Source organism: Halichoeres trimaculatus, unplaced genomic scaffold (assembly GCF_033239565.1).
Source record: "Halichoeres trimaculatus isolate MK-OKI-2021-1 unplaced genomic scaffold, fHalTri1.1 fHalTri1_scaffold_5, whole genome shotgun sequence".
In the NCBI taxonomy this organism is placed as follows: domain Eukaryota; kingdom Metazoa; phylum Chordata; class Actinopteri; order Labriformes; family Labridae; genus Halichoeres; species Halichoeres trimaculatus.
In genome coordinates, this window is record NW_027437183.1 from 25,812,371 (window position 1) to 25,830,541 (window position 18,171).

Here is an 18,171-nt window from a genome sequence, read left to right on the forward strand (position 1 = left end):
AGATAAGAAACAAATCGGGATGCCCTATTTAAATAGCAGAGGCTGTTATGCCAATCCTAAACTAGGAACACAAGCAAACCTGAGATTGTTTATTTAAAGCAATTTTGTTTCAAAGCATTGTTCATTTAGTCATTTTTATGTGGGATTTGTTTAACAAACTCCTTTTTAGCTTATTTTTTGTTATTAAAAATTATCATTTCACTTACACTTTTGAGGAAAGGGTATCATTTGTTTTGCACAGTTTACCCTACCTCAGAGAATTAATAAGGGAATTCTCTTTAATTTGTTAAAGATAAGCGAAAATATATATCGTAGTAGGGATGTCCTGATCCGATCACGCGATCAGAATCGTGGCTGATCGAGGCATTTCTTAAGAATCAGAGATCGGGGAGAGGGAATCAGAAAAAGCCTGGGGCCTTAGTTCTTGTTTTTAATTAAAATGTGAATAATAGCCCATCATCATTCATTTTAAAATAGAACTTTATTTGTCATTTTAACAAGTACAACGAAATTGCTAACAATTAATTGCAACCTTATTGTCACACACATACAAGGTAATCTTGTGGTGCACCACTGAGAAGCTTTATTGTTATTTTGTTGATCCAATGCTGCACTAAGTGGAGAAAAAAAGCTATATCCATGTTGGCTAGAATGATACCTTCATTTAAATAAAATTAAAAAAACTTAAAGGACTATTTGTAGAAGTTTTTTTTTTCTTTTCTTTTTTCTTCATGCATTGCTGAAAGATCGGATAAGGAAATATCAGGATCGGCAGATACTCAAAATAAAAAAATCGGAATCGAATCAGGAACAAAAAAACGTGATCGGGACATCCCTATTTTGTAGTTTTTACACATTTAAATATGTAGGTGTTTGTGTTTAATTTTGCATTCATTGCATAGTTTGTGTTTTTCAGTTGCAGAAATAATCACAAGAATCTTTTTCAGTCATATTTTGATTGCAAGCTCATTCTGTTAAAAAAATTGTGAGAAAATTGCAACGTTGACCCAGTATTGGAAATTGTATCGAATCATGAGTTGAGTGTGACGTTACATCTCTATATATCTATGTATTTGATATTCATTGACAGCACATGAAGGTGTATTTATACAGTCATCTATGCTTGCAGAGACCACTCCCTATCCTTGCTGTCCCCCTGCCTCAAAAGCCAATAGGCAGCACGCTCATGATGCGAAGCTTTATGAGAGAGAAAGAGGGAAGGGTAAAAAAGAGAAAGTCAGAGCAGGATGAAGTGGAAGCAAAGACTACAGAGCTGCAGATTGCCTCTGACTCAGAGCAACTTCTTCAGGACGCTACCTTCATGATAATGGAACCAGACACAATTCTTCAATTTTCTTCAGATTAGTTCAGGCACCTAAATGCACGTGGGCTGTGATTCCTCATCTCTTTGACCCTCTTGCTCGTCTTACCTTTGAGGATGTTGCTCATTGAGCCTCGCAGTAGGAGATGACTGTATCGGGGCAGCAGCGGGGTCACATCATCATGACTTGTATGGATATAGAGCTGGCTTTGCGCTGCTTTCCACATCAGAGCCCACCGTTTTTCCCTTTCCAACAGCATTATCAGTGGAGTGGGTGCACCTTGTGAGATTACAGGAGGGAGATGCAGCAGAGGGCAAACTCGGCGTAAGTGGAGCATCAAATTAACCTGTAACTCTCAGCTGACACCCCCAGCTGAACTTTTTACATTTCATTACTCCAGTTCTGTTCACGTGTGTACGTACCCTATAGAGTGTGCTTGAACAGGCGTTCACATGATAAACAAACTCTTGATAATGAAACTTTGTCTGTTTTAGTCACATAACTCAGACAGTACAGGTATATCTTATAGATACACCTGCACTATATATGTCCTGGTAACTGAGTTACAGACACAGACACGGGGTGTAAAGGTTGAGTGACTCTTGAGTGTGCTTGTGTTGTGCTCAGTGACCCCTCAGAAAGTCTGCAGCTCCCCTGAGGTGCATTGCTAATGTACAGTAATGTGATTTTTCATTACTTTTTGATACTGATGAAAGCTGACAATACCTCTATGGAGATGTTTGAGTGGAGTCGTATGGCTGAATCCAACAAGACGAGGAGATGAGAGGAGAGATACACGCTACAGAGATGGAGAAGACATAATTTGGGTACTACTCTGTCAGAACAATCTGAGTGTGTCCTGTTTGTCTTATTACCAACAGAGACATGGCTCTGAGAAGTTAGTGGTATATTTATTCCTCTATTGAGTAGATACAACATAACTACAGGCAATACCACTGCACAAACAGCCTTAAATATCTGCATGTCCCGGTAATTTAGGACTGGATGCTGTAAAAACAGAGCCTCATTAAACGGTAAAGTCTGACCCAACATACACTGCGTATCATTACTTTCAAGAAATAGTTCAGCTCGAGTGATTTTGGTCAGCAGAGTATGAGGTGACCTCGATTTAATGTCAAGCTCTTTCCAAAGACTTGATGTCTTTTTAAAGCGGTAGCTCCTCATTTTCCAACTTCTGCTCTATTTCCGCGACGACTTTAACTTGTCATGGCTCGCTTCATCCAAAATAATTTGAAAACAATCTTTTATTTGAATATTGACGATGATATTGTCGGTCATCTTTTAAATTCCTTTATAATTGCCTGATAAGTCCCAGAGGGGTAGTACACCATATGATGGTTCTGCCGTCTTTAAGTGCTGTGTACAAGACAATAATCATCCTTGAGTGCATATTTATGACCCGAACAATGGAGGAAGTGTTTGCCATTTTGGCTCCAGTTAATTTGTATTGCCATATTTAAATTGCTGTATAACAATTGCTATGTGCAACAGCTTTTGCCCATTTAATTAAAGCATTAATTATACACATGCATGATATTTACACACATTTTCCTCTCTGCTGTCACTGCAGCACAAATTAGACTGAGAAAAAAATGACACAACAGTCCTTGGAAATGGCTTTTGAATGCAAAATAATACAAATATGATTCCTCCAATGAGTGTATGTTATTCCGTCGGTCATATGGAGCGGTGCTTTTCTTCTCCGGTGACTGTCTTATCATATCTTTATCCACACACATAGTTTTCAAACAGTCATTCATTGTTTTGTTTTGTTTTTTAAACACAGGCATCCTTGGTATATTTGTGAAAATATCATTTTCATTGTTAAGTTCCTGTGCTTCTGTTTTGTTCCAGTACGGGTTTATTTTGTCTCACACTACAGGCAAAAACTGTGTGTCACCCCCGTCCTGTCAGAGCTTTTATGATGCAACACTTTTGAGGCATTCAGCCTTCAAATATAGCCAGAAGGATTGTATACACAATAAATCGGGCTGCCATGCCTACTGGAGCCTCATTATTTTGGCATCTTGCCCAAGCTCACTCGGCTCGGGCATGTTCGATTTCAGCAGCGTGCAGTAATATTGCACTTGACAGCATGACACAGTTAGCTCAACTGTGCTTCAGACTTAACCTAGTAACTCGTTTGCTAACAGGAACAGCTGAAAAGCTGGTGCTCCTTTTGTCACAGTGAAGTCATAACAGTGGTGTGTAGTGTGAGAGTGGGGTTCAGGATGTGGGCACTGGGGTGAGATGTCATGGTTAGAAAGGTGTGACTTGGTAATGAAAACACTGTAACTATCTACACTGCATTAAGATCTGTGCACAATCAGTTTCATTTAGTTTGTATCAGCAGTCCATAGAGAGACCTGCATGCTGAGATAAATTCTTTATCCTGAGCTGAGTGTTGGTGGTGGAGAGAACCAGGACGTCATTGTGCTGCTGGTCATGTACTGACATGATGGAGCATTCCTCGAGCTGATAGTAGCACTGAGTCCTATCACTGCTGTCATGGCTCATGCCTATACTCTGTTGATTTTAATACTTTTCTTGCTCTGTTTGCACAAACAACTTAAGTCAATGTGGACAGTATACATCAAGAAAACATAGCTCAAAAATAAAGCAACAGAAATGTATGAAATAGTTTGAACTAGTGCCGTCAGGCGATTAAAAAATTAATCTAATTAATTACAGGATTTGTAATTGATTAATCTAATTAATCGCATTTTAATCTCATATCTGCTTAAGGTCCCAAAATAAAGAATTTGAATTCCAGGACATTAAAATTACACTAAAGGACATTAAAAAACATTTAAAAATAAGGTGGGAATATATACAACAATATAGTAAATATGTAGTACATATGTATATATGTAGTGTAATTTTGGCAAAAACAGTCTCATTTAATAATATCTATGCTATTCCTTGACCACATAGCAGCACTTTGCTGACTGTAGGGCTGTTGAGGCCACACTCCCTTCATGCATTGTGCATGATGCCCAGAGCACAAGATCATTAAAGGCACCACTTGAGGACTACATTAAGTCAAGTTATTGTGATAAAACGATTCAGAACATTTTTTTTAATTTCTCAAACCTCCATGGAAAGTTCCTGGAAATTAACTGTAAAAGTTCCTCCTCTTTGCAACCTGACATATACATAATCTCTGTGATGTCACCCATTGGTTTCTGATGCAGAGTTTTGATAGCTGTCATGCTGGAAGAGCTAACTCAACCTAACCTTTGCTTTACCTAATATGACGCAAGGCGGTGAAGTTGACGTGGATCTTTAGCCTCCTTGCTAACAGCTACAGTGTTGGCGCTGCCTGCCAGTCAAGTCAGCTGTACCTCTAGTAGCTAATGCAAACCTTAAAACTATAAAGTATTAGAAAATTACAGGCAGGATAAAAAATGTAAAGATGTTTATTTTTGCTGTAAAGATCAGCTTTTAGTGCTTGGCGCTTCTGGAGACAGCCCCAAGTGGATACTTAGGAAACTCCACTTTTTTCACATCTATAAAGTTAATATGCAAAGATGATATAAAATCAATGACTACTGTTATTTTTCTCTGTGATCACCACATTGTGCCAAATGTTTGGGGTTGCAAAATTCCAGAGATTTTCAAAGTTTGAAACTTTTCATAGGAATTTTTGTGAATTAACAGGAATTTTGGGGAATTTATATTAACTTAATTTAACTGGTAATATACATGTATAAATATTAAACATTTTAGCTTGTTGTAAGAAGACATGCATGCATGTTTCCAGTATCCCTGAGCTAAAAGTCCCATGGAAATTTTCAGGAAACTTTGCTGAAGCCAAAGGAAATTTCCCATCCCTTTGCAACCCCAACAAAAGTTTGCACAAGTAGAACAACTTTCTCTTTTTGTTTTACAGTATATGACACTTGTAACTGTTTATAGTCTTCCACTGTTAATATTACTGGCCTTGAATGAAGATGAAGATGAAGATGAAGATGTGAACAACTGTGTAACACACAGAAAAAAGCCAGTATGTCAACACGATGCACAGCCTCAGGGAGTTTATCAGTTTTAATCAGCGTTTAGCTGCATTAACTTAACCTCTTTCTTAAAGGGTCTTAAGGTGATAATTGATGGCGAATATGAAGATTAGTGGATGTTCTGATTAATATGTCTCTGACAGCTTCACAACTCATTGCTGGGAAACAGCTTTGACAGTCTCACAAACAGCCTGAGGAAGTCATGCTTTTCTTTTCGCTGCAGGTTAAGACTAAAACGTGAAATACAGTTCGGTGACAAAATGTGAAAGAGGATGCGGTCGTCTGGCCAGCTGACTTCTGGCGTGCTTCACAACAACTTCTACCGCTTGTGTTTTTATTTTTTCACTTTTAGCAGCCAGGTGTTTTTGTACCGTGGTGGATGGCAGGGGGTGGTAGAAATGCTCTCAGGAGGAAACCGCAGATTTATCACCGTATGCGTCCTGTTGCCTTCATAAGACTGTGGGAAACACATTAACTGGAGCGAAAATCTTTACACACTGGATTACACTGACTCAAAAAAAGTTGAGCAAGACTCACCTGTTTTTATTTGTAGTTCAAGCATGTACTGTTTAGTTTGATATCCTAAAAGATCAACCTAAGACTGTAGATTACTGTCATTTTCATGATTGACTTGAAACAGTGTGTTGTGGTGAGATTTGACTAGGCCTGTCACAATAACAAATTTTGCTAGACGATAATTTTCCAAAATATTATTGCTGATAAACGATATTATTGTCAATATTATTTCGATTTTTTTCCCCATTTTTTCATTGATGTAATTATGATAAATGGGATAATAAAGTGAGTACACCATATCAAAAGCAAGAAACTTTAATTTCTTAAGAGTGTTTAACTGTAATTAAAAGGTCAGGATCTTTTAATTAAAAATAAATTAAACAAAAAATATAATAAATTTAACAAACAAGAAAGAGAAAAAAAATACAATGAAAATGAAATGGACTCTCTTTTAGAAAAAATACATGTCAATGAAAATAATTAATCCTAATCAAAAACAATGAAACATAGACCCTGTCTCTAAAGAAAAAAACGAAACTCCAAAAAAAATAAATAAATAAATAAAAACTATAGCTTAAATAAAAGGGAGTTTATACAGTTCCTGAATTGTTTGTAACATGTACTTTTGCCCAGTCAATCCGTACTGTCTGTCAAACATTTTTAACATTTCTGGCTTTCAGCCGTATTGAAGGGCTGCATTTCTTTGGCAATGTAACTGTCTTTGAGCGCCCACCATTTGGCGCTTTTATTTCTATTTACTTTGCCGACCAAAAGCCTCAGTAAGAGCGGATTGTCAAAGAACAAGGCTCCGCTGCACCTTCCCTTCTTCTTCTTCGTCGCCACTATTTTCAAACAAATGCGACATATCAGCTCGTTGGTGTTCATGCGCTCACACTTTGTTCATTCTGATAAAAAACAAAATATTCCCACACTGGGACTGTGGCAGGCGGCTTAAGAACCGTATCTTTCGTGCCATCACTCATATTAGCGTGTGTTTCCTCCTTACCCCTCAGGACGCTTGCTTCAGCTCTCTCTGTGTGTACGCGCGAGCAACCCCGTCTTCACCCCAAAGATGGCATTTTTGACAGATGCTCACTCCGCTATAAATGCGCTAAATCCGCTATAGAACCTATGCACCCTGATGTTAGGAAAGATAGACGTAGTGAGCCATCTTCTCATTCAGCCTCTTTGATGGAAAGAGAGGAGGAAAACAAACATGCATGCACGTGTCAGTTTATCGAGGCTGGCAAACTTACCGAGGACATTTTTATTTATCGTCCGGTTAATCGATTTATTGATTATAGTGTCAGGCCTAGATTTGACCCATTGATATTTTTTGGGGGTGTTACTTGTAAATTTTTCTATAGGAAATGTGCTGTGTGTAGGAGAAGTGTTACACACCATGAGCTCCTTTCATCATTTTTTTGCCATGATAGCTGTAACTTATCGAGCTGAACTTGTGTGTTGATTTGCCTCCCTCTACTTTCTTCTCTTTCGTGATCTATCTTTCCTCCTCCATCCTCCTCTGTGCTCTTTCTTCCTCAAGAGCTGCTTTGCCCAACTCTTCAACTCCTCTCACTCCCCCTCTTCACTCTTCTTATCACCTAAATCCCCCCAAAGCCCCCTTACAGACCCTTTACTCCTCTAGTGCTCTCCAGCTTACTCTGTGATTGCAGACTCAGTCACGTTTTCTGTACAAGCACAAACCTTGACTCACTCAGACCAGATGGGAGCTCTTTAGGTCTCCTGTGAAAAGAGCTGCTGCAGCTCCTCATTCATCTTCTCACCACTGGATGTTTTTCCAGTCCCTGCCCTCTGCTCTGAGAGGCACCAGTGGCCTAAATTTGGAAGAGCATGTTAATTTTTTACCCCCACCGGCAGGAACCACTGAGGTTCAGCCTCACCTGCTGAAATTTTAACCAGTGTTGTTCCTAATGCTTCTGTTTAATTCAGAAAGCTACAAGGTCTTAATGGTGCGCTGGAAACTCCAAAAAGCTTTTAAAGCCTCCCCCGTCCATTTGTCTTAGAAAATAGAATCTGTTCACTCTGTCCAGGTTTTACTCTGATTAAAGTAGGGGATAAAATGTACTCCAACCATTCCATCCAATACAATTTTTGGCTGATTGATGTGTTAGGCTCAGATTTTAACAAAGATAGCCTCGAAGCACAATAAATCACATCAATGACCCATATGTCTGCCTCAGGAGGTTTTTGGTTTTCAAAAGTTGCTCTCTTTGATGAAATGAAGCATTTTAACATGAATGCTCTTTCTAAATGTTGTTTTTTTGATTGATCACCATCCCTCTCTGTCCTCCTCAGGTGGTACCATGGCAAGCTAGACCGAACCATTGCTGAGGAGCGGCTCCGCCAGGCCCGGACCCCTGGCAGCTACCTCATCAGGGAGAGTGACCGCCGGCCCGGTTCTTTCGTCCTGTCTTTCCTCAGTATGACCAACGTGGTCAACCATTTCAGGTATGAGAGAAAACATGCAACACATAAGTATTTCAGTGTCTGTCTGTAGGCTTGGTCCAGATTTACAGCAACTCCAAATCCAGATAAAGGAGTTACCTCACCTGAATTGACCTCCACAGTAAAGCCAAGGGAGAAAGGAGGACTGCATATATGTGGATCAATGCCTGTGCACAGGACCTTAGACCTGCATTAAGATGTTCAAATCCAAACAATGATTTTGTTTTATCTATTGCTGTCGGTATATCTGAAAACAAAAATGTCTCTTGGAAGTTCAAGTCCATTGGGAAGGTCCTTTATGTCCCTGTTGTGATTAGGGATGGGTACCTTTCACATTTGAAACGATATGGTACCATTGGACAGTACCTGGCAATCGGTACCGGTATTCAACGGTACCAATTTTCGGTACTTTTTAGGTGTTCATGTGGTAAAAAATATCAATTTGTTTAATAATATAATATATATTTTTTAATTTAACGTTTTTATTCCTCAATATATAACCTTGCAATGCTGTGTTCATGTCCAGCAAGGAAAATCACCTACTCTTTCACTCCCTCACAATCACAAAGATCCATTTAGGTACCTAAACATGGTACCTTTTAATTTCACATGAATCTGTACTTTTGACAGAATTCGGTCGGTACCTTTAAAAGTACCTAATTTGGTACCCATCCCTAGTTGTGATCACTGTGCTAACAGTTTAGTGTAGGAACTGCTCGCAGTAGGAAATAATCTGCCATCCAACAATCATAGGGTTGTATGCATCCCAAAAAAAAGATAAAGATTGTGTAACTTCAGGAAGTATTGGTTACCTGCTAACAGGAACGAAAAAAAGTTCAGGACATTTTAAGTGAAGGGTCAACGTTAGTGATTTGCTGATGCTAAGTTGAGGATGTTTAAATCTGTAGATTGGTTTCTGTCACCCCTCGCAGCCACTGCACACAATCCCAGCTTGTAACTGCTGTAAACAGACCATCAGAGTTTGAACAAGTTTATTTTTATGATTCATTTTTAACTGGATCCTTCGACGTCTCCTGAAACTCATGACTGTGCACATGAGTTTGTTTGTTTGTTTGTGACACAGAGGGCTTTTCATTCAAGTAGTGTGAGTCTACAGTCAAAGGAAGAAACAGCACACTGATGTAGCAGCATTAATATAACAGTCAGTATAAAAAGAGCAATGAGGCACTACAGTCAGGGTTTTTTAATGTTGTGGATGAGGAAACATTAACCCTACAGCTCAAACAGAGGGGAAGGGGGGATAAGCTCTTTCAAGGTCAAATGATTGTAGATTTACATCTCACCCTGTATCCCAGAGAAGACATGAAGTTCATGAGAACAAAAAAAGATATTTTAAAACTATTTTTAAGAAATTGAAATTGAAATTGAAAGACAAAACTAAATGAAAGTGTTAAAACTTGCCATCGTTCACATGTTGGTCAGAAGATGCTTATGAAAGCAGAGAGTTGTTTGTTAGCTCATCCAAACAGTTGTATCATACTACAGAGTTCTGGATGATTAGATTTACACATATTCCAGGCATTCACCATCTATTACAGTTAGAAACATTTAACTCAGTTTTTACTTTATAATTGCCTCCACAGAAAGTCTAGTGTGATGTCAGATTTGGTTTGTTTGCCACTGAAATCACTTAATCCTGGCTGCTCTGTGTGTGACTTTGCTCCGCCCCCTGTCACAGTCAATACCAACAAGTCTCCTCTTTCTGAGGTTGGCAAAAACTGACACCTGTTATGTCTTCAGCAGCATAGGATAAAGAGAGCGGTGTCACCTGGACACAGAGCTTCACAGCACTGTAGAAATATTAGACTGATTAAAAAAACTCCTCTTCTTTTTGAGTAAAAATGACATCATCTCCTTGACTCACATTGGTCAGTGAGGATGATGTCATTGGAGCTGGAAGGAAGGAGCGGTCTGTAAGGGAATTATGAACACAAGGTTAATTGTGTGTCACCTGCTCTGGAAAAGGTTGATGTCCTTAGATTGTGCAGCAGCAGATGAGTAATAGCACAAGTGGGTTTATAATAAAGCCTCCGTCAGAGATACACTCATCTGATGAGTCCAGAATTAGGATTAGTGGCTCTGCAATGGTACATGCTTTAGTGCAGCACTTTATCATTTATTGTGCCATCGATTTTCAGGTTTTCTCTGAGTCACAAATGATGAAATACTTACATTTGAATTTAGCCACTTTGAGGTCTTGTGCTCCTGTGCTCCTTCAGTGTCTTCCCTCCTGTTGACAGAGACATCATGATTGCATGTCAATAAACCTCTGTCTTCTCTGCTATTGTTGTGTACACCAGGATTATCGCCATGTGTGGGGACTATTACATCGGTGGACGGCGGTTCTCTTCTCTATCAGACCTGATTGGTTACTACAGCTACGTGTCATGCCTGCTAAAAGGAGAGAAATTGTTATCCCCTGTAGCGCCCCCAGAGGTGAGCATGGCTTCATAGCTGCTTAGCACAGCTGAGTCTAATAGAAAGACTATATTTACAAGGTCAAATCCTGTATCTTTAACATTTTTTGCACAAGCCTTTTAATACATGGAATTGTTCTTAAACAATCTTACTCGTGGCCCATCAGTACAAAAACAGCCATTTTTCTAAATAGATAAAGTTTAATAAAACATGTTTAGATACTGTGGGGTACTCTGGCGTTTGGAGGTCAGAGTGGTAGAAATTTATCTTAAATTATCTCACATTTGATACTTTCTTTCTGTCCATGTCTTAATCTGAACATATTGTAAAATTTTCCACCATAAAATTTAGAATATGTAAAATTTAAATATGTCACAAAAGTTTTGAGTCATGTTATATCTAACTACTTCAGTGAAACAACAATCGAGATACGTTTCTAAGAAGAACACATGAAATCTAACTTTATTTCTTTGTTCAGCCTCTTTCTTTTAATAATCTCGTTCTTCATGTCTTCCTCATCCTTTTGTCTTTTGCCCCTGAGCAGTATTGAGGGCTGTTTAAGGGAAAGCTCAGGCTAACGCTAATTACCTTGTATAGCCTAGTGTGATGTCTCCCAGAGGGAGTTGTCTTGGAAAACTTGATTTTATGAAATAACGGGCAGATTTAATGTGAATGTGGTTTTAGACAGTCAGGATGAGACTTGAATTCCTCTTTGTGTTTGTGTTTCTGCAGCCTGTAGAGGACAGGAGGAGAGTCAGGGCTATACTTCCATACACCAAAGTGCCAGATACTGATGAGATCAGGTAAGTGCCATCTTTCCTGTCTTTTAGATGTAAAGGACAAGTAAAAAAAAAAAAAAAAAAAGATGTATTTAACACTCGTTTTTTTCCTCAAATTGTGACATATTTCATCATTGCACCACAGTCAGCGCTGTAGAAATATGCAGTGTTATAAAGAGTGTTGAACTGTACTGCTCCCAGAGTTTCGCTGTCTTCTCCTCATTCTCTTTGCCTTAAAACAGCCAGGAGAATCCACCCATGGACTCATTCATTAAAGCAGTGCCTCATCTTTGCACCTAAAAAGCAGTGTGCAAGCTTATGATCCCAAGATCACTGTTTTACTAAAAGTGATCGACTTTATCGACATCGTTCTGAAGTCAAACTCACCCTGTCCATCAGAGTTCAGGCCTAACCTAGAAAATAAAAATATAATTCTTACCTCAGATGTTATGGGTCAGAAGAGACACCTGCTGGTGATGTCTCAGTATTACAGCCATGAAAAAAGGAGGCTTCTCACGGTTTCTTCAGGTATTAAATTTGAAGAAAAGATCAGCTAATCTCAACTGTTAAAGATTAAACATACCTTCATGGACAACATGTGTGTCTCAGAGTGATATTTTATAACATCTTTAATGCAGAGGATACATCAAGTTAGCTCTATAATTTTTCTTTCACATTATTTCTTTGTCTGAATATCAATGTTTGACTCTTTGTGTCTTCAGCTTCCTGAAAGGGGACATGTTTATTGTTCACAATGAACTGGATGATGGCTGGATGTGGGTAACTAATGTTCGCACAGAGGAGCAGGGCCTTATTGTGGAGGATCTGGTGGAGGAGGTGGTGAGTGAAGTACCAAATAATTAAAAAGTTCAACTGAATTTGTTGGAGAGATGTTTGTCAAAGCATAAACTGTGGATATAGTAATGCAGTAAAGTGGCACAGTAATAGCACTCGTAGATTTCTGAGCTGTCCTGACAGATTTCTGTTTGTGATACTTTTCAGGGGCGGGAGGAGGATCCACATGAGGGAAAAGTGTAAGTTGATTTGTTTTGAACTTAGTTTCATTCAATGTTCAACTTTAAAACTTTAAATTAATGGGAAAATTTCATGCACTTATAGGATGACGAAGCTCCTGAGCAAACATTTCTCATTAGTGATGATTCTCTATGGTGCATCAGCTTATAAGTCTACTGTGTTTTGTAAAAAATGTTATTTTCTTATATACAAGTTGATATTGACTACATTAGTTCAGCCTCTTTGTTTGCCTTCAATAACATCACCTAGTTTGCTTTGTCCTTCAATTATGAATAATGTTTGTATATTGGCTTTTGAATAGCATAACAGCATCATTGTCTCCTCACTTATCCTGACCTTCAGCTTTGGAAACTCTTTAAGCTTGACAGTGTTAGCAACAAAATGAAACAAATGTTTAGGGGGACAAGTCGTGCTCAAGGAGCTAAAAAAGGAAACAGATTAAATTTAACCACTTTTTATATTAAGGATTTTCATGATTGAATAGAATAATTTAATTTAATGCATTTGATGAGGCTGATTTTATTCCATGAACCTCTTTCTTTGAGCAGATGGTATCATGGAAAAATCACCAAACAAGAGGCCTACAACCTGCTGATGACAGGTACTATTCCTCTTTTTCCTTTCATTCAGCAGAAGTTATTCATCATTTGTGACATTATTGTGTATTCTTTTACTAGAAATAAGCTGTGAACATCAAAGTGCATTTATCAAAGTGTAGTGCTGAGCCTGCACCTCTCCTGCTCTCCTCTTCCAGTTGGCCAGGTGTGCAGTTTTCTAGTGCGACCATCAGACAACACACCTGGGGACTACTCCCTCTTTTTTCGTACCAATGAAAACATCCAAAGGTTTAAGATCTCCCCCACCCCCACAAATCAGTACATGATGGGAGGGAGGTACTACAACAGGTATGACCGACAGTCTGCTTGCTTTGTCGTTACATCAGAATGATAGGGAGAAATCAAGGCTATGTGCAAAGTTATAGCTTGGTCTTGATCTGCTGCGTCTCGTTTTCTCCCACTCTCTCACTGACAGTGTTGATGACATTATCGACCATTACAAGAAAGAACAGATTGTTGAGGGCTACAATCTAAAAGAGCCTGTTTCAGTGCAGGTACGTACAAATCTATCCTACCCTAACAGACCTGTCCAAGCTGGTGTTTCTGACTGGCTGGGGTGATAACCATTTCTCAGAGTGCAGTTTGGTAAAAACAAGGAAGGATAAAGATAAAACAAGGAAAGATAAAGATAAAACAGAAGATAAAATATATATTTATTTTATTTTAATTTTTAAGATCCTGAAGACTTCTGTGATGAAAGCCCTTGATTAAAAATAGTTATGTAATATAAGCTGGCTGTATGGATGGATTTGAGTTCCTGGTTTTACTGTTTTTCTCTTTTTTTATTTCTTTTTTTTATGCAGCACCAAGAACAAGTTCTTCCTGACACGGTGGATGGGAGAGAAATTTATAACACTATCAGACGGAAAACAAAAGACGCTTTCTACAAAAACATTGTCAAGAAAGGCTACCTCATGTTCAACAAAGGTGCTTGAAACATTGATCTTCAGCTGTCTTTTGTTTTTTTCATGAACCACAGTGTTTCAGTTTCGTCTCACAATAAGGTCGGTCAAGACACACCAGCTGAACAAAGTTTCTTTTTCTCTCTGAGCTTTAGGCAAAGGCAAAAGATGGAAGAACCTTTACTTCATTCTCGAGGGAAACGACGCCCAGCTCATCTACTTTGAGAGTGAGAAGAGAGCCACCAAACCCAAAGGGCTGATCGACCTAAGTGTGTGCTCTGTGTATGGTGTTCATGACAGTCTGTTTGGCAGGTGAGATATCAGTCAGTTCTCTTCAGTCACATTTAGTAATGGTGGCATTAACTCTGAAATAATTTCATTTTTTTACTCTTTTCAGGCCAAACTGTTTCCAGATTGTTGTCCAGCACTTTAGTGAGGAACAGTACATTTTCTACTTTGCGGGAGAGACTCCTGAGCAGGCACAGGTAAAAGGATCAAAATGTTGTCTCACAAAGAAGTTTGTGTCCATTTCCACAAGGGTTTGTCACACTGTGAAATGTCCCACCACTCACCACTTGTTTGATGATCAGCACCCCTGTATGTGCTGAAGAGCTCTTTTATTGAAAGTAAAACCAGTGGAACAATCACAAGTTTGTGAGTTCTTTCCATGAAGACTTTCCCTTATAAATGTTCTGACAGTGTTTTTGTTTTCACAGGACTGGATGAAATGCCTTCAAACCTTTTGCAGTAACTTAAGGAAAACCACTCAGCCGACCTCCAACAAGAGGCTCCGACAGGTACAGACACAACCAGCTGTTGCATGTGTTCATGTGGAGGGAGTAAAGCAGTGTGGGGTCAATTCAGAAATCCATTAAAAGATTAAACACTCAAGTACTAGACCGCCGGCTTCAACTCTTTGTAAATTCTTAAACTGACCTGAGAATTTCTAACACTTAAAGCCATTTTTTAGAAAAAATAATTGACAAACAAAAATTGCCAAAGTGGTCTTTCACCTGGATGACTGGACCCACATCGGTCATTTATTTGCATTTTCTCTGAAAAGTCAATCTTTTAACTGCCTCCTCCACTTGAGCCGACTCAGTGCACTGTTTTGAGGCTGTTAACCAGTTCAGCAATCATTCATGATAGCTTGGTTTGTTTTGAACACTGTTGAACCCTCTCTATATGAATGCTTTGTTTGAAATACTTCTGTCTTCTCTCAGGTGAGCAGCCTTGTCCTGTATGTGGAGGAGGCCCACAAGCTGCCGGTGAAGTATTTCACAAACCCCTACTGCAACATCTACCTGAATAGCGTCCAGGTGGCTAAGACACATCCAAGGGAGGGTCAGAATCCTGTTTTTACTGAGGAGTTCATCTTTGAGTGAGTTAATCACATATCTGAACATGGATCTGTACACCTTAGTGTCCTCCAGTGATACAATTTCTTGTTGTTTTCATAATATCTTAATTTTTCATCTGTTTTTCAGTGACTTGTCGAGTGAAATCAACAGGTTTGAGATCAGCCTGAGCAACAAAACAAAAAAGAGCAAAGAAAGTGACATCTGTGAGTGCATCTTCCTATTTCTAACAATCTCATCTTTGAAGCCTCCACATTCTCTCACGTCTTACTGATATTCTCCTCCTCCTCTCAGTATTCATGCGCTGCCAGCTGAACCGTCTGCAGAAGGGCCAGATGATTGACGAGTGGTTCCCTCTCAGCTCCCACGTGCCTCTGAAGGGCATCGAGCCAGGCTCCTTGCGGGTACGAGCCCGGTACTCCATGGAGAAGATCATGCCTGAGGAGGAGTACAGCGAGTTCAAAGAGGTCTGTGTCACTGAGAGGAGGTTTAGATCGCAAACATCAGTAACTGTCTGCTGGGCTGGAGTTCACTCAAACTGACGGTGCTGCTGTGTGTGCTCTGCAGATGATTTTGCAGAAAGAGTTCCATGTCATCTACGCTCTGGCCCACGTGTGTGGTCAGGACCGCACCTTATTAGCGAGCCTTCTCTTGCGGATCTTCAGACACGAGAAGGCTGAAGCCCCTCTACTCAGGACACTCAATGACAGAGAGATTAACATGGAGGGTAAGAAAAAAACAGTGACATCACAAGTTAAAAGATTCCTTGGCTTTAGTTTTGTCTGTAATAAAGATCCATGAACAAGCTTTGTTCTCCTCTGCCTGTGCGGTCTCACCAGATGAAGCCACAACGTTGTTCAGAGCGACCACGCTGGCCAGCACACTGATGGAGCAGTACATGAAGGCCACAGCTACACCATTCGTTCATCACGCCCTCAAAGACACCATCCTCAAGATCATGGAGAGCAAACAGTCCTGTGAGGTAAAGACGCACAGCAACACAAGTCTCCATAGTGAATGTTTTGATTGAGATTTTGGAGAAACATCTGTTTTTTCTTGCTTTTTTTAAAAACTGCGTAACTTTATTTGTCTTCCTTCATCATTTGATCCTCTGCTGTCCTGTCTCTCTGTTCCTGTATCTCTAATAATCCAAAGCTGAATCCTTCCAAACTGGAAAAGAATGAGGATGTAAACCTGAACCTCGCTCATCTCCTCAACATCTTGTCAGAGTTGGTTGAGAAGATCTTCATGGCTGCTGAGATCTTACCACCGTAAGGAAAAAAACGCACAGCCACAATCACACACAGTCAAGTCCTGTTTGAAGGTTGATTTGTGTTCACTGAGATCTAATAGTCCAAAGAATAACAAAGCTCTCTCTGACGACCTATCCAGGACGCTGAGGTTTATTTACGGCTGTCTGCAAAAGTCTGTGCAGCAGAAATGGCCCACCAACACCACCATGAGGACAAGAGTTGTGAGGTAAACTTGAAGCATAGGAAAATGTATCTTGTGTGAATTAGCTCTCCTACTCTAATTTTAGCATCTACTTTGGTGTTAATTCACTTTAACATTCCTCATCCAAACGTTCTCCAGTGGCTTTGTCTTCCTGAGACTGATCTGTCCCGCCATCCTCAACCCCAGAATGTTCAACATCATAGCTGGTATGTATTACCCTAAAGATTAAACCATTTCTCTCCTGTTGCTCGTGTAGCATGCTTCAGTTCTGCTCTTGTTCTTGCAGATGCTCCATCCTCAGCAGCTGGCAGGACCCTCACACTGGTTGCTAAGTCTGTCCAGAACCTGGCCAACCTGGTTGAATTTGGTGCTAAGGTTTGGATTATGAAAAGAAGCATGCAGTAGAAGCATTATTTTGATACCTGTGCATCTCCTGCATTAATCATGTCTGTATTAATTTGTAGTGTCTTTTTCTTTTCTTCAACAGGAGCCTTACATGGAGGGAGTGAACCCTTTCATCAAAAACAACAAACACAGAATGATCATGTTTTTAGACGAGTTAGGGGTGAGAAACATTCACACTTCAGTGAATCATCAGAAGTCTCTAAATCTTATTGTTGGGTCATGTTCGACTCATTTCTTTCCAAGCTTTGAAAAGTTGTTGACTTTGTTTTGCAGAATGTCCCTGACCTCCCTGAAGCCACAGAGCACTTTAGGACAGATCTGTCCCGGGACCTGGCTGCGCTGCATGAACTCTGCGCCACACACTCAGACGAGCTCCGGACACTGAGCAACGAGAGGGGAGCACAGCAGGTCAGAGTTGGATGATATCAAAGCTGTACGCTTACAGCTGGATCCTTAGCAATCTGAATAATAAAATTAATTTCCCTCTTGTTTCCTGTCTGCAGCACGTGTTGAAAAAGCTGCTGGCCATCACAGAGCTCCTCCAGCAGAAGCAGGCGCAGTACGCCATGTCCAACAGCAACAGGTAGTACAGCACTCCTCCTCCTTCTCCTCCCATCATCCCATCATCTGTCAAGTCTCCTCCACCGGATCGCAGCACAGGGGAGACCTAGCATGCTCCACCCTCATCACCATGGCAATCCCTCCATTATGTCCTCCTCCGACAGTCCCGCCCATCCCCACCCACCTGCCATCTTGTCCCGTGTCCCACAAGCGAGCTATGCAACAACAGCACCCGAGTGAAACAGCCGACGCAGTACTTATAAACAAAAAAAAATA

General features: G+C 40.0%; 1 protein-coding gene across 1 annotated transcript in view; it reads left to right on the top strand.

Moving 5' to 3' along the window:
- The window catches only part of LOC141790180 (ras GTPase-activating protein 1-like), a 29,092-nt gene that overhangs the window by 8,039 nt on the left and 2,882 nt on the right, over nucleotides 1–18,171 (top strand). Inside the window, exons 3-26 of the mRNA XM_074669861.1 lie at nucleotides 8,195–8,347; nucleotides 10,666–10,801; nucleotides 11,516–11,586; nucleotides 12,285–12,402; nucleotides 12,565–12,596; nucleotides 13,146–13,198; nucleotides 13,352–13,502; nucleotides 13,630–13,708; nucleotides 14,018–14,141; nucleotides 14,272–14,428; nucleotides 14,514–14,601; nucleotides 14,833–14,913; nucleotides 15,340–15,497; nucleotides 15,604–15,680; nucleotides 15,769–15,941; nucleotides 16,042–16,201; nucleotides 16,314–16,456; nucleotides 16,630–16,745; nucleotides 16,867–16,953; nucleotides 17,068–17,135; nucleotides 17,216–17,304; nucleotides 17,417–17,494; nucleotides 17,608–17,742; nucleotides 17,838–17,917. Of these exons, the coding sequence (XP_074525962.1) occupies nucleotides 8,195–8,347; nucleotides 10,666–10,801; nucleotides 11,516–11,586; nucleotides 12,285–12,402; nucleotides 12,565–12,596; nucleotides 13,146–13,198; nucleotides 13,352–13,502; nucleotides 13,630–13,708; nucleotides 14,018–14,141; nucleotides 14,272–14,428; nucleotides 14,514–14,601; nucleotides 14,833–14,913; nucleotides 15,340–15,497; nucleotides 15,604–15,680; nucleotides 15,769–15,941; nucleotides 16,042–16,201; nucleotides 16,314–16,456; nucleotides 16,630–16,745; nucleotides 16,867–16,953; nucleotides 17,068–17,135; nucleotides 17,216–17,304; nucleotides 17,417–17,494; nucleotides 17,608–17,742; nucleotides 17,838–17,917 (2,607 nt within the window). The remainder of the gene's footprint in view (nucleotides 1–8,194; nucleotides 8,348–10,665; nucleotides 10,802–11,515; nucleotides 11,587–12,284; nucleotides 12,403–12,564; nucleotides 12,597–13,145; nucleotides 13,199–13,351; nucleotides 13,503–13,629; nucleotides 13,709–14,017; nucleotides 14,142–14,271; nucleotides 14,429–14,513; nucleotides 14,602–14,832; nucleotides 14,914–15,339; nucleotides 15,498–15,603; nucleotides 15,681–15,768; nucleotides 15,942–16,041; nucleotides 16,202–16,313; nucleotides 16,457–16,629; nucleotides 16,746–16,866; nucleotides 16,954–17,067; nucleotides 17,136–17,215; nucleotides 17,305–17,416; nucleotides 17,495–17,607; nucleotides 17,743–17,837; nucleotides 17,918–18,171) is intronic.